Raw genomic sequence first — 16,232 nt, forward strand, 5'->3', positions numbered from 1 at the left:
CGGGGTTTCACCGTGGTCTCGATCTCCTGACCTCGTGATCCACCCACCTCGGCCTCCCAAAGTGCTGGGATTACAAGCGTGAGCCGCCGCGCCTGGCCTGTGCAGACTCATCTTTTCCTGTGTTTTGCAAAGCCCAGCTAGAGCAAGCAAGTTCTTCCCAACGGGTTTTTCCCAACTCTGGTTGCTTGGCTGGCTGGGCTTCCTCTATAAACCCCCTTCCTTTCCCCTAGGCAGGGCCCGGTGTCCCCATCCTGCAGAGTTGAGCTCATGAGGGCATCTGACCAGGAGTAGCTATCCCTGGTGCTATTGTCATTGTCCTGTTTGATGTGTGAACACGGCTGCTGGCTCTACAGAGATTTGGCAGGTAGCAAGGAGGTTTCTTTTGAAAACTTCCTTTGGAAGTCAGACTTGGTGAGGATCTTACGCCCACTTTTTCCTAGCTCTGCGGTGTCAGGCAAAGTCTCAGTTTCTGCAAATTGGGGTTAAGAATTCATACCTCACAGCAGTCTTTCGATAAGTAAATAAGATCTTAAGTGTCAATTATTCCACTAGAAATTGCACAATTACTTTGGTCTTCATCCTGGAGGTCCACTGACAAGCCTCATGCAAACCTGTGGCCCTGTTCATAAAGTGTTTTGATTCATACTTTCAAATGGCCTCAGGAAGACCTTTTATAAAGTAAAAATGTTAGGCAGCCGCATGAGATCCATCGACCCAGTGAGGCTGTTTTACTGGATATAAGAGGTTTGACCCAGCACTTTGGGGGGCCGAGACAGGCAGATCACTTGAGGCCAGGAGCTGGAGACCTGCCTGGCCAACATGGAGAAACCCCATCTCTATTAAAAATACCAAAAATATTGCCTGGGCATGGTGGCACATGCCTGTAATCCCAGCTACTTGGGAGACTAAGGCACAAGAATCGCTTGAACCCAGGAGTCAGAGGTTGCGGTGAGGCAAGTCGAGATGGCGCCACTACACTCCAGCCTGGGCAACAGAGTGAGACTGTCTCAGGGAAAAAAAAAGAGTGAGGGGAGGGTTTGAAAAAATAGTAGCATGTAGTTATGTTTCTACAATATTTGATATATATAAGGATTTACCAACCTCTTGCATTAGCTGCTATCCCCTACAGCAGTTGCTGTAGGAAAAAAACATCAAGTTCTGAGCTCCTACTGTTCGCCAGGCATATTCTGAGATGATCACGCTTAAATCTCAGAGTTACCCTGCAGAGTAGTCAGGGTATCACTGCCTGACAGATGAAGATGCTGAGGCTTACAGCAGTTAAATGACTTACCCTAGGCCACACAGATAATGAGTGGGAGAGCCCAGGTCTGTCTGTGAGGTATAATGAAATTAGCATAAACCCTCCACATTGGCGCCACTTGCATAAATTAACATATATTCTCTCACAGAAAGTATTTTATTGAGCATAACGTTTTATATCTTTTACCATTTAACATTAGTTGTGGATCTTCCCATATCACATAAATATGCCTCACTGTTTTTGGATAATATGATTACTATTAAATGGATTTACTATCTATTCTGACAGTGAGGTTCCTCCTCTGTGCATTAACAGTGTGGCATTGATGCCACTTGCATAAATTAACATATATTCTCTCACAGAAAGTATTTTATTGAGCATAACATTTTATATCTTTTACCATTTAACATTAGTTGTGGATCTTCCCATGTCACATAAATATGCCTCATTCTTTCTGGACAATATGATTACTATTAAATGGATTTACTATCTATTCTGTCTAACAGTCAGGTTCCTCCTCTGTGCATTAACAATGGCATTGACGCCTGCTTTGCAGGGCGCTGGGAGGGGAGAGGGAGGTGTATGCTGGAGAGCTCCCCACGGGCAAGGCCTGGCTCTGCGTCACTCACTGTCAGATCCTCAGAGCCCGGGGCTGGCCCGGCACGTGGCCACCATTCCCTAAGAGTTGGATTTGATCCGTCAGTGCTGAAGGCAGGGGATAGAGCTTAGACAGACCCTCTGTGTCCTGTCTTCTTCATCTGCAGCTTACTCATCCTTGCCCCTTTCACATGCACCCGGCAGGGCAAGCGTTCACTGAGCTTGAACAAAATTCAAGCTACAGCAGCTGATGGATATCGAGGCCTAGATTCACTGTCAAAGTGTTTCTCAAAGAGTGTTCTCCGGAACACCATGGAAAACTCGTTTACTGTATAAATTTGAAAATCCCTGCCCACAGGTCTATCCTTGTGTATGAGCCATCAGCTCATCAGGTGTGTGTTTGCTGGACCATGTGGAGGAAGCTGAAGAGACGTGAGCTGAGGGCAGAGAGGGAGTCCCAGGTGGGATCTTAGGACAGGTATGAGAAGTTAGCCAAAAATGGGATAATTCTAACCTTCATAACCTTAGATAATAGTTCACATTATTATTTAGTTAATAGGATTAGTTAATATGATTGTACCCACTTCTTAATTTTTTTTTGAGATAAAGTCTCACGCTGTCACCCAGGCTGGAGTGCGGTGGTGCAATCACGGCTCACTGCTTCCTGGAACTCGTGGGCTCCAGCAATCCTCCTGCCTCAGCCTCCTGACTAGGTGGGACTATAGGCACACGCCACCGTGCCTGGCTAATTTCTTTGACTTTTCTCTGGAGACTGGGTCCACCCATGTTTCCCAGGCTGGTCTCAGACTTCTAGACTCAAGTGAACCTGAACCTCCCACCTCGACCTCTCAAATTGCTGGGATTACAGGTGTGAGCCACCACACCCGGCCTGAATTTCTTATGTGCCATGCTACTACAAAACGTCATTATGAGGGGCAGCAGGATGGAAGGTGTAGGAGGACGCTGTAGTGCCTTTACAATATTTCTGTATATCTAAAATCATTTCAACAGGAAACATTTGTTTCAAAATGTGAAGGTGGTTCTCGTTCCATGAGTTTAAAGTACAAAGGCAGGCTCATGGTGTTGTCAAAACCTTCACGTTTTGAAATAAATGTTTCCTGTTGAAATGATTTTAGATATACAGAAATATTGTAAAGGCACTACAGTGTCCTCCCCTACACCTTCCATCCTGCTTCCCCTAATAATGACGTTTTGTGGTAGCATCGCACGTAAGAAATTCAGGCCGGGTGTGGTGGCTCACACCTGTAATCCCAGCAATTTGAGAGGTCGAGGCGGGAGGTTCAGGTTCACTTGAGCCTAGAAGTCTGAGACCAGCCTGGGAAACATGGGTGGACCCTGTCTCCAGAGAAAAGTCAAAGAAATTAGCCAGGCACGGTGGCGTGTGCCTATAGTCCCACCTAGTCAGGAGGCTGAGGCAGGAGGATTGCTGCAGCCCATGAGTTCCAGGAAGCAGTGAGCCATGATTGCACCACCGCACTCCAGCCTGGGTGACAGAGTGAGACTTTATCTCTTAAAAAAAATTGAGAAATGTAACATGAGCACAATCCTATTAACTAAATAATAAGGCCCTGAGGTGGGAGTGCACTGCTCCTCGTCCCTCGCTGGGAAGGAGGTGTCCTGGTCGGAATCAGTGCTGGGTGCACTGCAGGGCCCGGAAGTCCATGCCCACGTTGTTCAGTTCCGCGAAAGCCAATCTCACTCCCTCGGCAGTGTTCAGCCTGCCAGCAGGTGGCCAGCTGGTCCTCCTGGGATATGGCATGGACCCAGTAGCTCTGTTCGAAATCACAATGGGCCCCTATATCCAGGTCCGTCGGGAGACAGGGCATGGAGTTCCACCGCAGGAGTCTCCAGGACCCCTGAGGTCCTCCCTGAGCCAGGGCCGGGCTGGGCACACCCTGAGTGCCCACAGGATAGGTGTCTTCCCGGACAGCCCCACCAGGACAGGGTGTGGAAGAACGAGGTGCCCCTGGCAGGGAAGCTGACCAAATGGGCCGCTGGAACCGGGCTGGTGGGCCTGGAGAGGCCTGCCTGTCCCCCTTGCAGAGGGTCTTCCCGCCACGTGAAGCCGGCACAGGCCTGGGTGCCGAGGACCCTTGCTCGGCTTTGGCTGAAAGGAAAACAGATGTGGTCAGCGTCTCCAGGGAGCCCATGCAGGCCTTTCCGGGCTGGGCCCCACCTGCCTGCGTCTCTGTAGTCCTCGGGGTCTCTGTGTGGCCCCCGTGGCCTGACACTGAGGACAAGCCTGTAGTCTGCTGATCCCAGAAGGAGGGGTGTGTGCTGCCTGGCGTGGGGAAGCTGTCGTGGCATGGAGGGTGGCTCCTGGGACTGCCCCCAGGGTTGGGACTGGCTGTGGGTTTCCTGCCACACACATTCGTCCCAGGGCTGTTGGGCCTGGGATACGGCCCCCAGTCAGAACTCAGGTGGGAGGGTCCTTGGATGTCACCCAGCCCCTTGCCACCTCACATGGGGACCCGTCTCTGCAGTGGGTTTTTGGGCCCGGACGTGGGTCACCCTCTGCCCTCCTGGGCTGCCCAGTCCATGCCAGGACTGACTCTTCCCACATCGGGCTGAATTCTTGGCTCTGGCTCTGGGCCCGGGGTCCCGCCTGTGCCCTCTCCCTGAATGCTCTGGGGGTCAGGGACCCCCAATTCCCTTGTCTCCCTGGCTCAAGGCTTGTTGTCCTGGCAACCTTGGAGGAGCGTGCAGGAGTGAGGGGCCTCTGCTGCTCTCTGAGGCTGTGGGTGCTTGCAGGGAGAGGCGGGGTCTCCCACAAATGGGTCTGGCTCCTCTAGTAACTTTGAGGGCCCTGTGAGGGGGAGAGCGAGACACCGTGGAAAGTGGGGGGGGCTTGAGGGAGGGTCTTGCTCACATCCCCCTCCTGCGTGCACAACACGTCCAGTACACAGGCACTGAGCACCTGCCCTGAGGACCGGTGGGCCTCCTGTACTTTCTTAGAGTCCAGGAGGAAGAGGAGGAAGAAAAGGTGAAGAGGAAGGCCCAGGTAGTAGGGTTGCAGGTCCCGGGCACTCCCCCACTGTTGACTGCCCCAGAGGGTGACATGGGAGGGGACACGGCACTGGAGCCCACCTGGGGGTGGCAGGTCCGCTTGCTTCCTCCGTCGTTCGTTCACAGAGGCCCTGAGGTGCTTGAGCACCCTGTCATCATCCCTGGCCCAGTGATGGCAGAACCGGCTCGCGATGCATGCGCACAGGCCGGAACTCGTCTTATTGAAGCGATCTAGGGACAGGGTAGACATCAGGCCAGAAGAGTTCCCTGGGAGGGGGCCAGCACGTACCCCATGGCCACTTCAGCCTCTCACTGGGTGGTGCTGGATCCTTTTGTGGCCACCCCAGGGGTCCAGATGTGCACAGGAGGCTGTGACTGGGGGGCGACCTGGACAGGGAAGTGCCCGCCACACTCCTGACTTTCATCTGGGTCATGTGGGGGATGGGCTCGCTGTCACAGTGCCCTTCCCGGCCCACCTGGCCAGACCTCCCTCTGAGCCAGAACAGGGGATCGTGAGGACAGTGTGAGGAAGCTGCCCTCGGGCCAGTCGGGGTCTGACCCCGGGGCTCCCCAGGCCCCATTAGGCACACGTAGACTTACTCTGCCGCACCTCGAACGCAATGCTGGTCATGTGCATCCGTGCTTGTTTTCCTTGTAGCAGGTAAACGTCCCACAGGCGCAGGGTCAGCCTGAGAGAGATCTGTGGAGACAGCAGGCGTGGGAGAACCTGGCCCTTCCAGGTTGGGGCTGGTGGCTCGAGCTGTGCCCATTGGGGTTTCAGTCCCCAGAGTCAGTGGCCTTCCCCATGAGCGTCGCCTGGGCCCTCCAGGATGCTGGGTCAGGCAAGGTCTTGCAGCTCCTCATGGGGGGCACTCATATGAGTGGAGATGTGGCTCCTGGAGAGAGGGGCTTGCCCAGCGCTTGAGGCTTCCCTGAGCCCTCTCAAGTCGGGTCCTGGCCCGGTCTGCCCATGAGGCTGGGCCTGAGCCCCAGCCATTGCCCTGGGATGACCCCTCTTGGGCACAGGGTTTTGCTTGAGTGTCCTTCGGGGGCCCACCTGAGACTCCTGTGGGCTGGGGGTGAGCCAGACTGCTGGACTGAGGAAGCAGGGCACTGCAGGGCAACGAGGGTCCCTGAGCCAGGGTCTCCCTATGCCACCTTACCTTCATTAACGTCCGGAGAAGCCAGCCTAACGAGAGATGCTTCCCGCATATACCAGCGTCTATGTCCTGGTCCTGATGGGAGCAACAGAGGTGCTCAGGCCACTGGGCTGCCCTAAAAACCTCCCTCTTCCAGGGCCTCTGAAGAACCTATGCCTAGTGCAGAACACTGGGCACTGTCCGGGGCTCCCCGCGACACCGTCCCCTTCCCACACTCTCGGTGGACACACTGCCCTTTGCCCTGCTCTGCGGGAGCTGGGGCGCCATCCCTGTGCCTCTGTCTCCTCCAGGGCAGGAAAGGAAACCAACTCCCAGCCCATGGAGGACCCGGCATCCCAGGTCAGGCCCTGGCTGGGACTCAGCCAGTCACCAGCCCCACGAGGGGCTCCAGCCCCCCTGCTCCTCCAGCCCCACGGGATGCAGGGCCTCTGGGGAAGAGCCGAAGGGACCATAAACTCACCAGATGCCACATGGTCTTGGGTTGTGACGTGGGTACCACATGCTCCCGATGGTCTTGGAGCCCCTGGACTGTCCCGCCATTTGGGCTGTGGAATCCTGAGAGGCCCCCAGCCCATCATGAAATCAGAGCCTTCCCCCAAGATGTAGAGCCATCAGCTGCAAGAGCTGGGCAGCTTGAGAGGCCCCCAAACCCGAAGGCTTCCCACCCTCCCATCTGGTGACCCCACCTTGCGGCCTTTACCCTGGGGAGGTGTGGCGGGAACATCCCCTGGAGCCTGGCTGGAGGTTCCCCTGGAGGCCTCCTGGGCCAGGGTGCAGAAGGGGCAAGCCTGACTTTGAGGCCACAACAGGGCAGCCAGAACAGTGTGGGTACTGGGCTTCCTGGTCATCTCCTGGAAGTGGGGTCGGGCCAGGGGACACAGGATGGGAAGATGCTGCCACCTGGGCTTGGTCGGCCCATTCGTGTGCACCAAGGGCAGCGGGAGCCCCGGCAGCTGGAGGGCAGGAGGACTCTCAGGGAGGGGAGAGTCGGCTGCACAGAATCAGAGCCGGAGGCCGTGGCTCCGGGACACAGAGCGTGGCCACGGGGAGGATGAGATGCCCTCTGCTGATGGGGTTGAAAGGTGTCTGACTTCAGCTGTGGGGGGCCAGCTGCGGACTCCTGTGGGACCCTCAGCAGAGACGTCCTAAAGGCTCCCAACGAGCCGGCGACACAAGGAGGGTGCCTTGGCTGAAAGCCGAGATCACCTGGCCACGGTGGCCGTCCCCGGGTCTGGCTGCGTGAGGCCCCAGGGGCAGCTGTTCACCTACCCTGCAGGGAGTGCCTCTCACTGGCCAGCAGCTGCACCAGTGCCCAGAATGCGTCCTCCTCAGGCAGATACAGGAGGAACAAGGCGGCGGCGTGGCTCAGGTTCCTGCGGTAGCCCACCTCCTGCAAGAGCCAGAGTCACCATGGAAGGACATCAGCTGGGAGGGCTGAGGTCACCTGGGAGGACTCATGTCATTGGAGAGGGCAGAGGTGACTGGACAGGCTTCCTCTAAAGAAGAGGCTTCCTCAGGATGCAAATTCATTTCATGACAAGAGCCAAGTCCATCAGGCACTTCAGCACCTTGTCCAAAATGTCTCCTGAGACCACCATCCTGCGTGTGATGCTGCCAAGCTCCCAGGCTTTGGGGCAGCCCCAGGAGGAGGGCGTAATTTCTTGTTCTGAGAAGTGGTGGTCAGGCCCAGGTGACACCAGGAGTCCAGGCCCCAACTCCTTTGTGTCTCAGCTTGACCCCTTGAGACCACCCCCTTGCTTGGAGGTTTATGCCAGCGAGGAGCTGGAATCCTACCTCCTATAACCTGGTGGGTCACAAATACCAACTTTAAAAGAAGCAACGACACCCCCACCAGACACCCACTCCTGTGAATATGGAAATACGGCCCAGGAACCTCACTGCCGGGAATACTCACCGGGTTATACTCCGCATATGCCAGGAGTATGTAGAAGAGTTCCCGCTGCCTAGGAAACAGAGAAAGGGGGCTATGGTTTGGTTTGTGCAGATGCTGTTAGTTTCACTTTGTCTACAAATCCTAATGACAAATCCCATTTCAGGTTCAGATGATTCGCCAGAAAAGCAGTGAGCTCTTCAGGGCCTGAGGCTGTTGAAGAAATGTTTCAGTAAAAGCCACATCTGTGACATGCAAATAGCCCAGTTGTACAGTGAGTTGACCGATCCTTTTCACTCTGAATGATTTTTTTTTTTTTCAGTTTGCACACACGCCAGTTCAGTCTCTGGGTGTACAGTTCCTCCACAGTTCCAAACCAATGTGCAGAGTCTCCCAGCCACTGCTCCAGCCCCTCCTGGAGTGACTCCTTCATCCTCCAAGTCTCCAGAGCAGCCCCTACGCACCCAGCCTCTCCCCGATTCGTCAGCCCCTGGCCACCCAGACTGCTTCTCAGTCCCTGTGGTTTGGCCTTTTCCAGAATGGCCTAGGAATGGGAATGCTACTGTGGTAGCTTATTGGGTCTGGCTTCTTTCCCTTAGCAAAATGCATCTAGGATCCACCCACGTCCGTGCGGGCATCACCGGCTCGTTCCCTTTTCTCGCTGGGTCTTCCGTTTGAAGGGAGGACCAGCCTTGCTCTCCCCATGCCCGTGTTGAAGGCCGTCCCCGAAGGCTCGGTGTGTGAGTGACGGTGAATCAAGCAGTGAACCTGGCATGCAGGTTTCATGTGGATGTCAGTTTCCAAATCAGTGGGTTCAATATCTGTGACACCTTGGGGACACTTGGTTCAAGTCCATTGAGCTTTGTGAGCCACTGCCCAACTGGCTGCCAACGTGGCTGTGCCGTGTCATGTTCCCAGCAGACCTGGATGAGAGTTTCCAGGACCCATAATTCTCCCAGCGTTTGGTGCTGTCAGTGTTGTCTGGGTAGGCTCATGGGCCCTCCATCCTGCCACCCTCCCGTAGGTCCTACCACGGGTCCCCGTGGGTCAGGGAGAGCACCTTTCACCATTGTGCATGATTTTCTTTGCTGTCTTCTGTCTCCTCAGGATCCTCCTGGGTTCCAGCCCCACATGTTCCAGTCTGGCCCAGGGCTTGGAACCAGGGAGGTGCTCGGTTCATGGTGCCTGCTGCTCCCTGGGCCAGGAGAGCTCTTGGTGGCTCTGTCATCCCTCCTGGGTGACCCTGGCTTCTGCTCCGGGGAAGTGCCCATCCCTCTCATTCACCCCATCTCCGCTGGGACCCTGTGGCTCCCGTAGGCTTACTTGGCTCCATATCGACGCCTGAAGAAGACATGGTCCTGGAGAGTCCTGCTAACATCCTGGTCGATCTGATGGATGTGTTCAGATGACCTCTTGCCCTTCTCCTTCATGAGCTGTAGGGCAGGGCCAAGAGGAGGAAGCAGCCTCAGAACACATGGAAGACTCCCTGCCCCAAATGGCAGTCAGCCCACAGTCAGCACTTCGGGAAGGAAGAAAAGAAGGAAGGTTTCCTTCTGCAGAAAGCTGCTTTTTGGCTTGTTATTGAAGCCAGGGAGGGTCGCCAGAGCCGAGTCTGTCTGTGGTGACTATGCCACCGTCCATGCCCAGGATGTGCATCTGACCATCCTCCCCCATGCCCCCCAGGGTGGGTTTGATGTTCCCTCCAGCTGGAGACCTGGGCCCCTGACACGGCCTGTCCCGTTTGTTGTGCTCTGGCTGAGTGTACCTTGTATTTGCCGGGGTTTTTTGATTTGATTTCCTGAATGTTCAGGAGGACTGACCATGCCCGGCCCCGGATGTTCCTGGGAATCCCCTTGTATGTGCGATCTACGAGCTGTGGGGAGAAAACAGTCTGGTGTTACAGGCCACGGGGTGACCCCAGTGAGGACCAGAGCCCGGGGATTCTGGGAATTGTCGGTTTTGGCCCCATGATTCCTCAGTAGAGGTGAGATCGAGCTGGGACAGGGTCTCCCTTCCCAGGACTGAAAGAGTGGATGGACACTCAGAGTCAAAACTCTGATCTGAACCTTTTTCTTCCTTCGGGTCACCAGGGCATCCCTCGCCTTCAGCTCCAGGTGGTCCCAGCCCTAGATTCAGATTCCCTCCCAGCAAGGTGACGCTTGCACGAATAGGCAGGCAATCTGGCGACCAGGCCTGCAGTCCTCTGGGCGAGGACAGTGTGCCACGTGCCCTCTGAGAGGCTGACGGTGTCAGGCCACAGCCATGGGTGCCTGTCCCCTGTCTCTGCAGAGTGCTTCTGGGGGCCTCTCCCTCCACACATTACCTTTTCGCTGTTCTTGTACGTCTCCCATTTGCCCAGCATCTCCAGCCACTTGCTGTTTCTCGTCTCCCGCCGAATTCGCTGTCAAATGAGGAATGTTGGAGTTAGTGGAGCTGCCGGGCTTCCCAGAGCTGCCCGTGGATGCTGGGTCTTGGGCTCTGGAGCCCTGGTGGGACCCAGCTGGAAGGAGCCAGGGAAGGGCAGACCCTAAGGGCTGACAGCCTTTGAGCAAATGAGCACCAGTGGGCTGGCTTTGGGACCCCGGGATGTGCCATCCTCAGGCCACAGACACACCAGTCTTAGGCCTCAGCCTCTAGGTGGGGTCCCGACACAAGCGGGAAGCCACCCCCAAGCCAGGACTGTGGTTCTCACTTCGGAATTTTATCAAACTGCCAAAGTTAAATCAACCTGGGGTCAGGTCTCTGCTCCCTCTCCCAGTGACAGAGTGTTGTCCTCACCCGCCACCGCCCAGGCCAGCTGCCTCACTGCCTCACTGCCCACCCGCCCAGTCCCTACGTCCCTGGACCAACCCCTCCATGCATCAGGCTCTTACCTTTGCCTCCCGCGCAGTCAGAGGAGGCAGCTCCGTCTCACTGTAAGGCAACCCAGGCAGCGCTGAGGACCTGCACAGGGCCTGGAGCCACCCCAGCCCGGGAGCCAGCCCCCAGAAAGGACTGGCTCTGTCCCTACCCAGCTCAGGGCTCAGCCCGGGAGAAGGCACAGGGAAGGGAGGACAAGGGCCTTCCTGTGGGGCTGACTCCCAGGAGGGGCAGGACCTGGGAGAAGAAGGAGTGCAGGGACAGCATGGCTGGGGTTACCGGGGCCCCTGGCGTGGGGGGTGGTCAGGCTGCACAATGGGGCTGCCCATCCTGGACTCCAGGTGGTGCTTTCTGCTGGAGCTGAGAAAGGTCAGCCCTGAGATGGGATGGGGGCCGCCCAGGGTGGGCGACCGGGCCCTGACAGGAATCCCTCAGGGATCGACCACATCACCCCGCCAGGGTCAAGGGAGCCTGCCCTGAGACCTGCCCGGTGTACTCTGGGTGCACCAGGGGCCCATCCCACTTGACAGCCCCAAGGCTCTTGCAGGCTCTGATCTCCCAGCATCCACCTGCCTCTCCCTGCATCTGAGCCACACACCCTGCGTTTCAGAAGTGGCACGGCTCATCAGCTCCCTCCCACCCTACGTCCCCTGGGATCCGCTGTCTCTCCATCCTCTGATCCCTGAAGGATGGGCTCCAGGCTGGGCTCCTCTTACCTGGCCCCAGATCCCTTCCCAGCACCAGACCCAGGGTCTTCAGTCACAAGCCCTGCTGCCTCCCCGGCCTCACCCTGAGATGCCCAGAGCAGGGCCCTGCCCATCTTCTCCCCCATTCTCTTAGGTCCAAAGCCCCCACTGTCCCCACACCTTTCCCCCTTCCCCATGGGGACAGTGAGGGCTGTAACTCTAGGGAAATGGGGGAGGACAGGGGCAGGTGGGCTCTGAGAGACCTGCTGGACAACAGCCCCGAGGCTGGGCCAGGTGTCTCCTCACCCTGTGGCCACAACCCTTGGATCTCACTGGGGTTGTCCCCTGGTAGACAGGGCCAGACCCTCGGGCTGCCCCGCTCCTCTTGTGCTGACTTGCCGACAGAACTGCTGAGAGCCCAGGGGCCTGACCTAGCCCAGTCTCCATTCCCACCGGCTCCCTAGATGGGCCTTGCACCTCTGGCCTAACAACAACCTCGGGTTGGACCTGCAGGGGAGCCAGGGAGGAGTTCTGACCCTGGAAAGGAGGTTGACCCGAGCTGGCGAGACATGTCCTGTGTCAGAATGGCCTTTCTAAAAGCAAACCCATCCCTGAGCTGAGACAGATGTTTTAGGGGTGAGGGGAGCACAGAGGACTCACTACACAATCCCAAAGTCGTCGATGTTGCCGTAGATCCCAACAGGCACAGGCCCCTTGTCCTCTGGCAGCCCCGCTCGGTGCCCCTGTAACCCAGAGGGAGCCTTGGTGAGGGGTCCAAGGTAAAGAGTGAAAGGGCCTGGGGGTATTGGCCACCCGTCCCTGCCCTGTGCTCCTAGGGAACCCAGGACCCTTTGACCAGGGCGCACTGGAAGAGGCCTCCCTCCAAGAAGCAGACCGAACTGTACCTTTTCATATTCCCTGATGATGTCCTCTCGCTCCCGCGCCCGCCAACTCTCCACGTCCTCCACCACGTTCATCCTGTGAGACAAAATTGGCTAAAGGTTACACTGTACCCGACAGCTTTGGAGAACACCCGAACCTCTCCCACCGGGCTCCCAGATGCTGGTTGGTTGTGTAACCTTCATTCCACCACTGAACTCTGGTAAAAAGGGGCCAAACCCCGTGGCCCACACCTCCATGGGTCTCTGCAGTCTGAAGCCGCAAGCAGGGGTGAGCATCTTCCCAAGGACTCGAGAAGAGTGGGACCTGGACAGAGAATCCCGTTTTCCCCTTATGCCATGAAACGGGCACATATCTTCCCCGGCAGGTTGAATGGTGTCCACCTGCCAAGGGTGAAGGGCCTGTGATGGGCTATTCGGGGTTGTGGATGCTAACTGGGGTCAGGCACCAGAGGTCTCTGTACGATTGGCCTCCTGGGATACTCAGGGCCACAGAGATGCCCAGTTTCCTATGGGGAACAAGATCTCTCCTGACTGCTCCGTTCTACCTCGCTCATCACTTGAGCTACCATGGCCCTTCGGGCTAACTAGTGAAGCTGCTTTAGGAATAACGCCATTTGAGCAGGAGTGTGTTTGGTTTTGGGGATGAGGGATGAAAATGATCTACTGTCCCCAAAACAGCCACTGCGCTCATGGAAACCACATCTCTCGGGGAGGGACTGCGGACTCCACCATTCTGAGCTGTCCCTATAGGAGGGGGCTTCATTTTCCTGGGTCACTGATGAAGAACAGTGGGTCCTTGCTCCTGGAGAACATCTAGATGGACCGTCCCTTCTGAGAATACTCAGGGCAAAAGGAAAGCGAGGCCAGACAGAATAAGAAATACTTGGGGAGAAGCCCAGTGCCTGGACCCCTTTGAACACAAGGAAAGATAGTCTCCCCTCAGCCAGCCCTCCAGGGCTCCTTCACTTTCCACAACTGCCCAAGGGCAGAAGGCTCCCCATGCCACTCCCAGACAAGGGACCGTGTGTGTCCAGTGGGTCCCACAGTGACCATCAGGACCCAGCTTAGGCCCCAGGTGTGTTCTGAGGGCCCTTCCCTCCTCCCCACCCACAGTGGATCCATCCCAGTGTCTCTACCAGGGCCAGGCTCTGCCCCATCAGGATCGGAAATCTGGGCAGATTTGGGATCTCGAGCAGGGAGGTCACAGGGTTGAGGCCTGAAGTCTAGCATGGCACACAGCAGGGCTGAGAGCAAAACCCAGGGTCATGTCTGGATTTTCGGGCTGGTTACCGCCTCTCTGACCCCAGAGGTCTCACCTGTCGAATGGGTACATTCGGGAACAGCACCCACTCTACGAAGCCACCGTGAGGACGAAAGAGAAAATCATCTACACAGGCAGTGTAGAACGGGCTCCCTGTGAGTGCTCAGGGATGACCCTCCTCCTCAGTAGCTGCCCAGAGGCCAACACCGCCCGTACCGTAGCCACTGTCCCCAAGTCAGCCTGGAGGGAAGAGAGCAGGTCACACTCACCTGATTCTGATCAATCAGCTGGCCTGGGTTATGTATGCCTCTCAGGGAGAAAACCTTCTCAGGGAGAAAACACAGCTGCTCACAGACACCACTGCCTGTGTGTAACTGCTGTAGAACACAGAGGCAGGCCGGAGAGCGGATAGGTGCTACGCACCAGTGGCATTCTGAGGTCATGGCACGCATCACAAGGGGGCCTGGCCCGGGTCAGCAGGGCCCAGAGTCAGGGTCCTCCGCTGCCTGAGGCGTCAACATGCCTGCCTGCAATGTGTTTGTGCACATGCGTGCACACCCGTACGTGGGTAAACTTGTCTGTGCACGTGTGTGTTGCTTCTCTGGCCAGGCCCGGCTGCCCCACTCGTGTGCACACAGTTGCTCATCACTGTCACCCCCGAGGCCCAGGGCCGGCATCAGAGCATCCATGGGTGCTCTCTAACCTCAGCCCTCCTCACCCAGGGTGGTCCTGGGATACACATGGGGGTGGAGGGAAGTGACTGCTGCTGTTGGATCTCAGAATACAAATGCTCATACTATTACCTAATGGTCTTTTTAGCGTCTCTAACGGTATCGCTTTTTCATTTCTGACATTTTAACTGGGTATTTCTCGCCATGACCCCTGGCTATTCTAGCTAGAGGATCCTGTGGGGAAAGTGCCAGGCGCACAGTAGGGGCTCACTCTTCTAGACATGTTATCTAAAACCTGGCTCATCTGTCCTTCCACCCAGGGCCTAGGGGATGCCAAATTCCAGGGGCCAGAAAGAGCTCGGGATAAAATGAAACTTCAAAGGGAGGGCTGTGACCTGGGCTGAGTCTGCCTGTGCCATCCAACTGGAGTCTCAAGTCCTGAGGCAGGACGTCCAGATGCCCCAGTGCAGGGCCCTCCTGATCAACACCTGCTCCCCTGTACTCATTAGCAACCTCACCCACCCGACTCTCAAAGCACGCTTGGCTCTCGTATCCAGGAGCTCTGCATCTGTAGATTCAGCAACAGCAGATGGAAAATATTCAGAAAATAAATTGGTTGGTTATATTTCTATTGAACACGTGCAGACTTTGTTCTTGTCATCATTCCCTAAAGAATACAGTATCACAACCATTTATGTAGCATCTGCATTGTATTACATATCATAAATAATCCAGTAATGGTCTAATGTATACGAGAGGATGTGCATAGCTTATACGTAAGTACTATGCCATGTTATATCAGGGACTTGAGCATCCTTGGATTTTGGCATTACCGGGAACCCTAGAACTAATCCTCCATGGATACCAAGGGATGACTGTATATACTCACTCAGGAAGGCTTCTCATTGGAGGAAGGGCCCGGTTCAGGACAGACAGGGACATCATCCCTGGACTACTGTCCATCCATCCATTCATCCATTGGCACCACCCTCTAGGACTGTCCCAATGACAGCCCTAGCAAGTGGAGACAAGAAAAAAGACTGGCTCAAATGGTACAGCTTTGAGGTACTGGAAGATGTTGCACCAGTATGAGAATAGAGGTCAGTTTTCTCCAGGATCCAGAAAGCATATCAGGCAGGCTCGGGGAGAGGAAAGGAGCACGGCCTCTCCAGCAGCCACACAAGCCTGTGGTAGGATGGCGCTGGGGCTGGCCACATGGATCACTTGGGCCTCATGAGGGGAAAGGAAATACCAGGGGGCAGAAGAGGAGCATGGGGGCAGCTGGTTGCCTAAGGAGAAGGCACCTCAGGGAAGGGGACTGGATTCATTTGTTTTCGCAGTGCTATAAAGAAATACCTGAGATTGGGTAATTTATAAAGGAAACAGGCTTAACTGACTTGCAGTTCAGGAAACTTACAGCCATGGCAGAAGGTGAAGGGGAAGCAGGCACCTTCTTCACAAGACAGCAGGAGGGAGTGAGTGGAGAACCAGGAAGTGCCACACTTTCAAACCATCAGCTCTCCTGAGAACTCCCTCACTATCCGGGGAGCAGCAAGGGGGAAACTGTCCCCAAATCCAATCCCCTCCCACCAGGTTCCTCCCTTGACACAGGAGGATTACAATTCCAGATGAGTTTTGGGTGGGGACACAGAGCCAAACTTGTGAGGGTCTCAGTGTATCTTGCAGCTCCCCTGTGGCTGAGACTGAGTACAGACCTGCCGGCCTTGCCCTATAGCACGCGAGGGCTCTGACAGTGCGCCCCCCATCTGCTGCTTCCTGGGGATGGTGGTGACTTCCTCCAGAGAAGGGTGGATTTGCTCTCCTCCTGCCCCTGCAGGGCTTTGTGGAGCCCTGGCCAAGTTCTCCCAGGGTAAAGGCAGGAAACAGGGCTCCTTGCCCTTCTTGATGCTTAAGTGA

General features: G+C 56.0%; 1 protein-coding gene across 3 annotated transcripts; it reads right to left on the reverse strand.

Annotated features, from left to right (window-relative positions):
• Positions 1-3,367: 3,367 nt before the first annotated feature.
• LOC129469445 (TBC1 domain family member 3G-like) lies at positions 3,368-15,365 on the reverse strand. 3 transcript variants are annotated; one of them, XM_063629950.1, is made up of 14 exons: positions 15,205-15,365; positions 12,348-12,459; positions 12,142-12,224; positions 10,810-10,849; positions 10,260-10,337; positions 9,702-9,809; positions 9,260-9,369; positions 7,961-8,009; positions 7,315-7,435; positions 6,506-6,600; positions 6,049-6,120; positions 5,486-5,585; positions 4,967-5,116; positions 3,368-3,986 (listed from the first exon to the last, which is right to left on the reverse strand). In XM_063629950.1, exons 1-14 carry the CDS (start codon positions 15,288-15,290, stop codon positions 3,433-3,435), a joined length of 1,758 nt encoding a protein of 585 aa, XP_063486020.1. In that variant the 5' UTR covers positions 15,291-15,365; the 3' UTR covers positions 3,368-3,432. The 3 variants fall into 3 exon arrangements, with proteins under 3 accessions (XP_063486020.1, XP_063486021.1, XP_063486022.1); XM_063629951.1 differs by lacking the exon at positions 15,205-15,365 and adding an exon at positions 12,740-12,802 and having other exon boundaries at positions 12,348-12,462; XM_063629952.1 differs by lacking the exons at positions 12,142-12,224; positions 15,205-15,365 and adding an exon at positions 12,740-12,802 and having other exon boundaries at positions 12,387-12,462.
• Between the last annotated feature and the right edge of the window lie 867 nt (positions 15,366-16,232).

The sequence above is a fragment of the Symphalangus syndactylus genome, chromosome 20, assembly GCF_028878055.3.
Source record: "Symphalangus syndactylus isolate Jambi chromosome 20, NHGRI_mSymSyn1-v2.1_pri, whole genome shotgun sequence".
Lineage (NCBI taxonomy): Eukaryota > Metazoa > Chordata > Mammalia > Primates > Hylobatidae > Symphalangus > Symphalangus syndactylus.

Coding starts and splice junctions, on each gene's coding strand:
- LOC129469445 (XM_063629950.1), bottom strand. CDS start 15,290: ATGAATGGATGGATGGACAGTAGTCCAGGGATGATGTCCCTGTCTGTC. Junction 6,601..7,314: donor TGAGAGGCACTCCCTGCAGG/GTAGGTGAACAG, acceptor GGGGCCTCTCAG/GATTCCACAGCCCAAATGGC. Junction 3,987..4,966: donor AGCGGACCTGCCACCCCCAG/GTGGGCTCCAGT, acceptor TTTTCCTTTCAG/CCAAAGCCGAGCAAGGGTCC.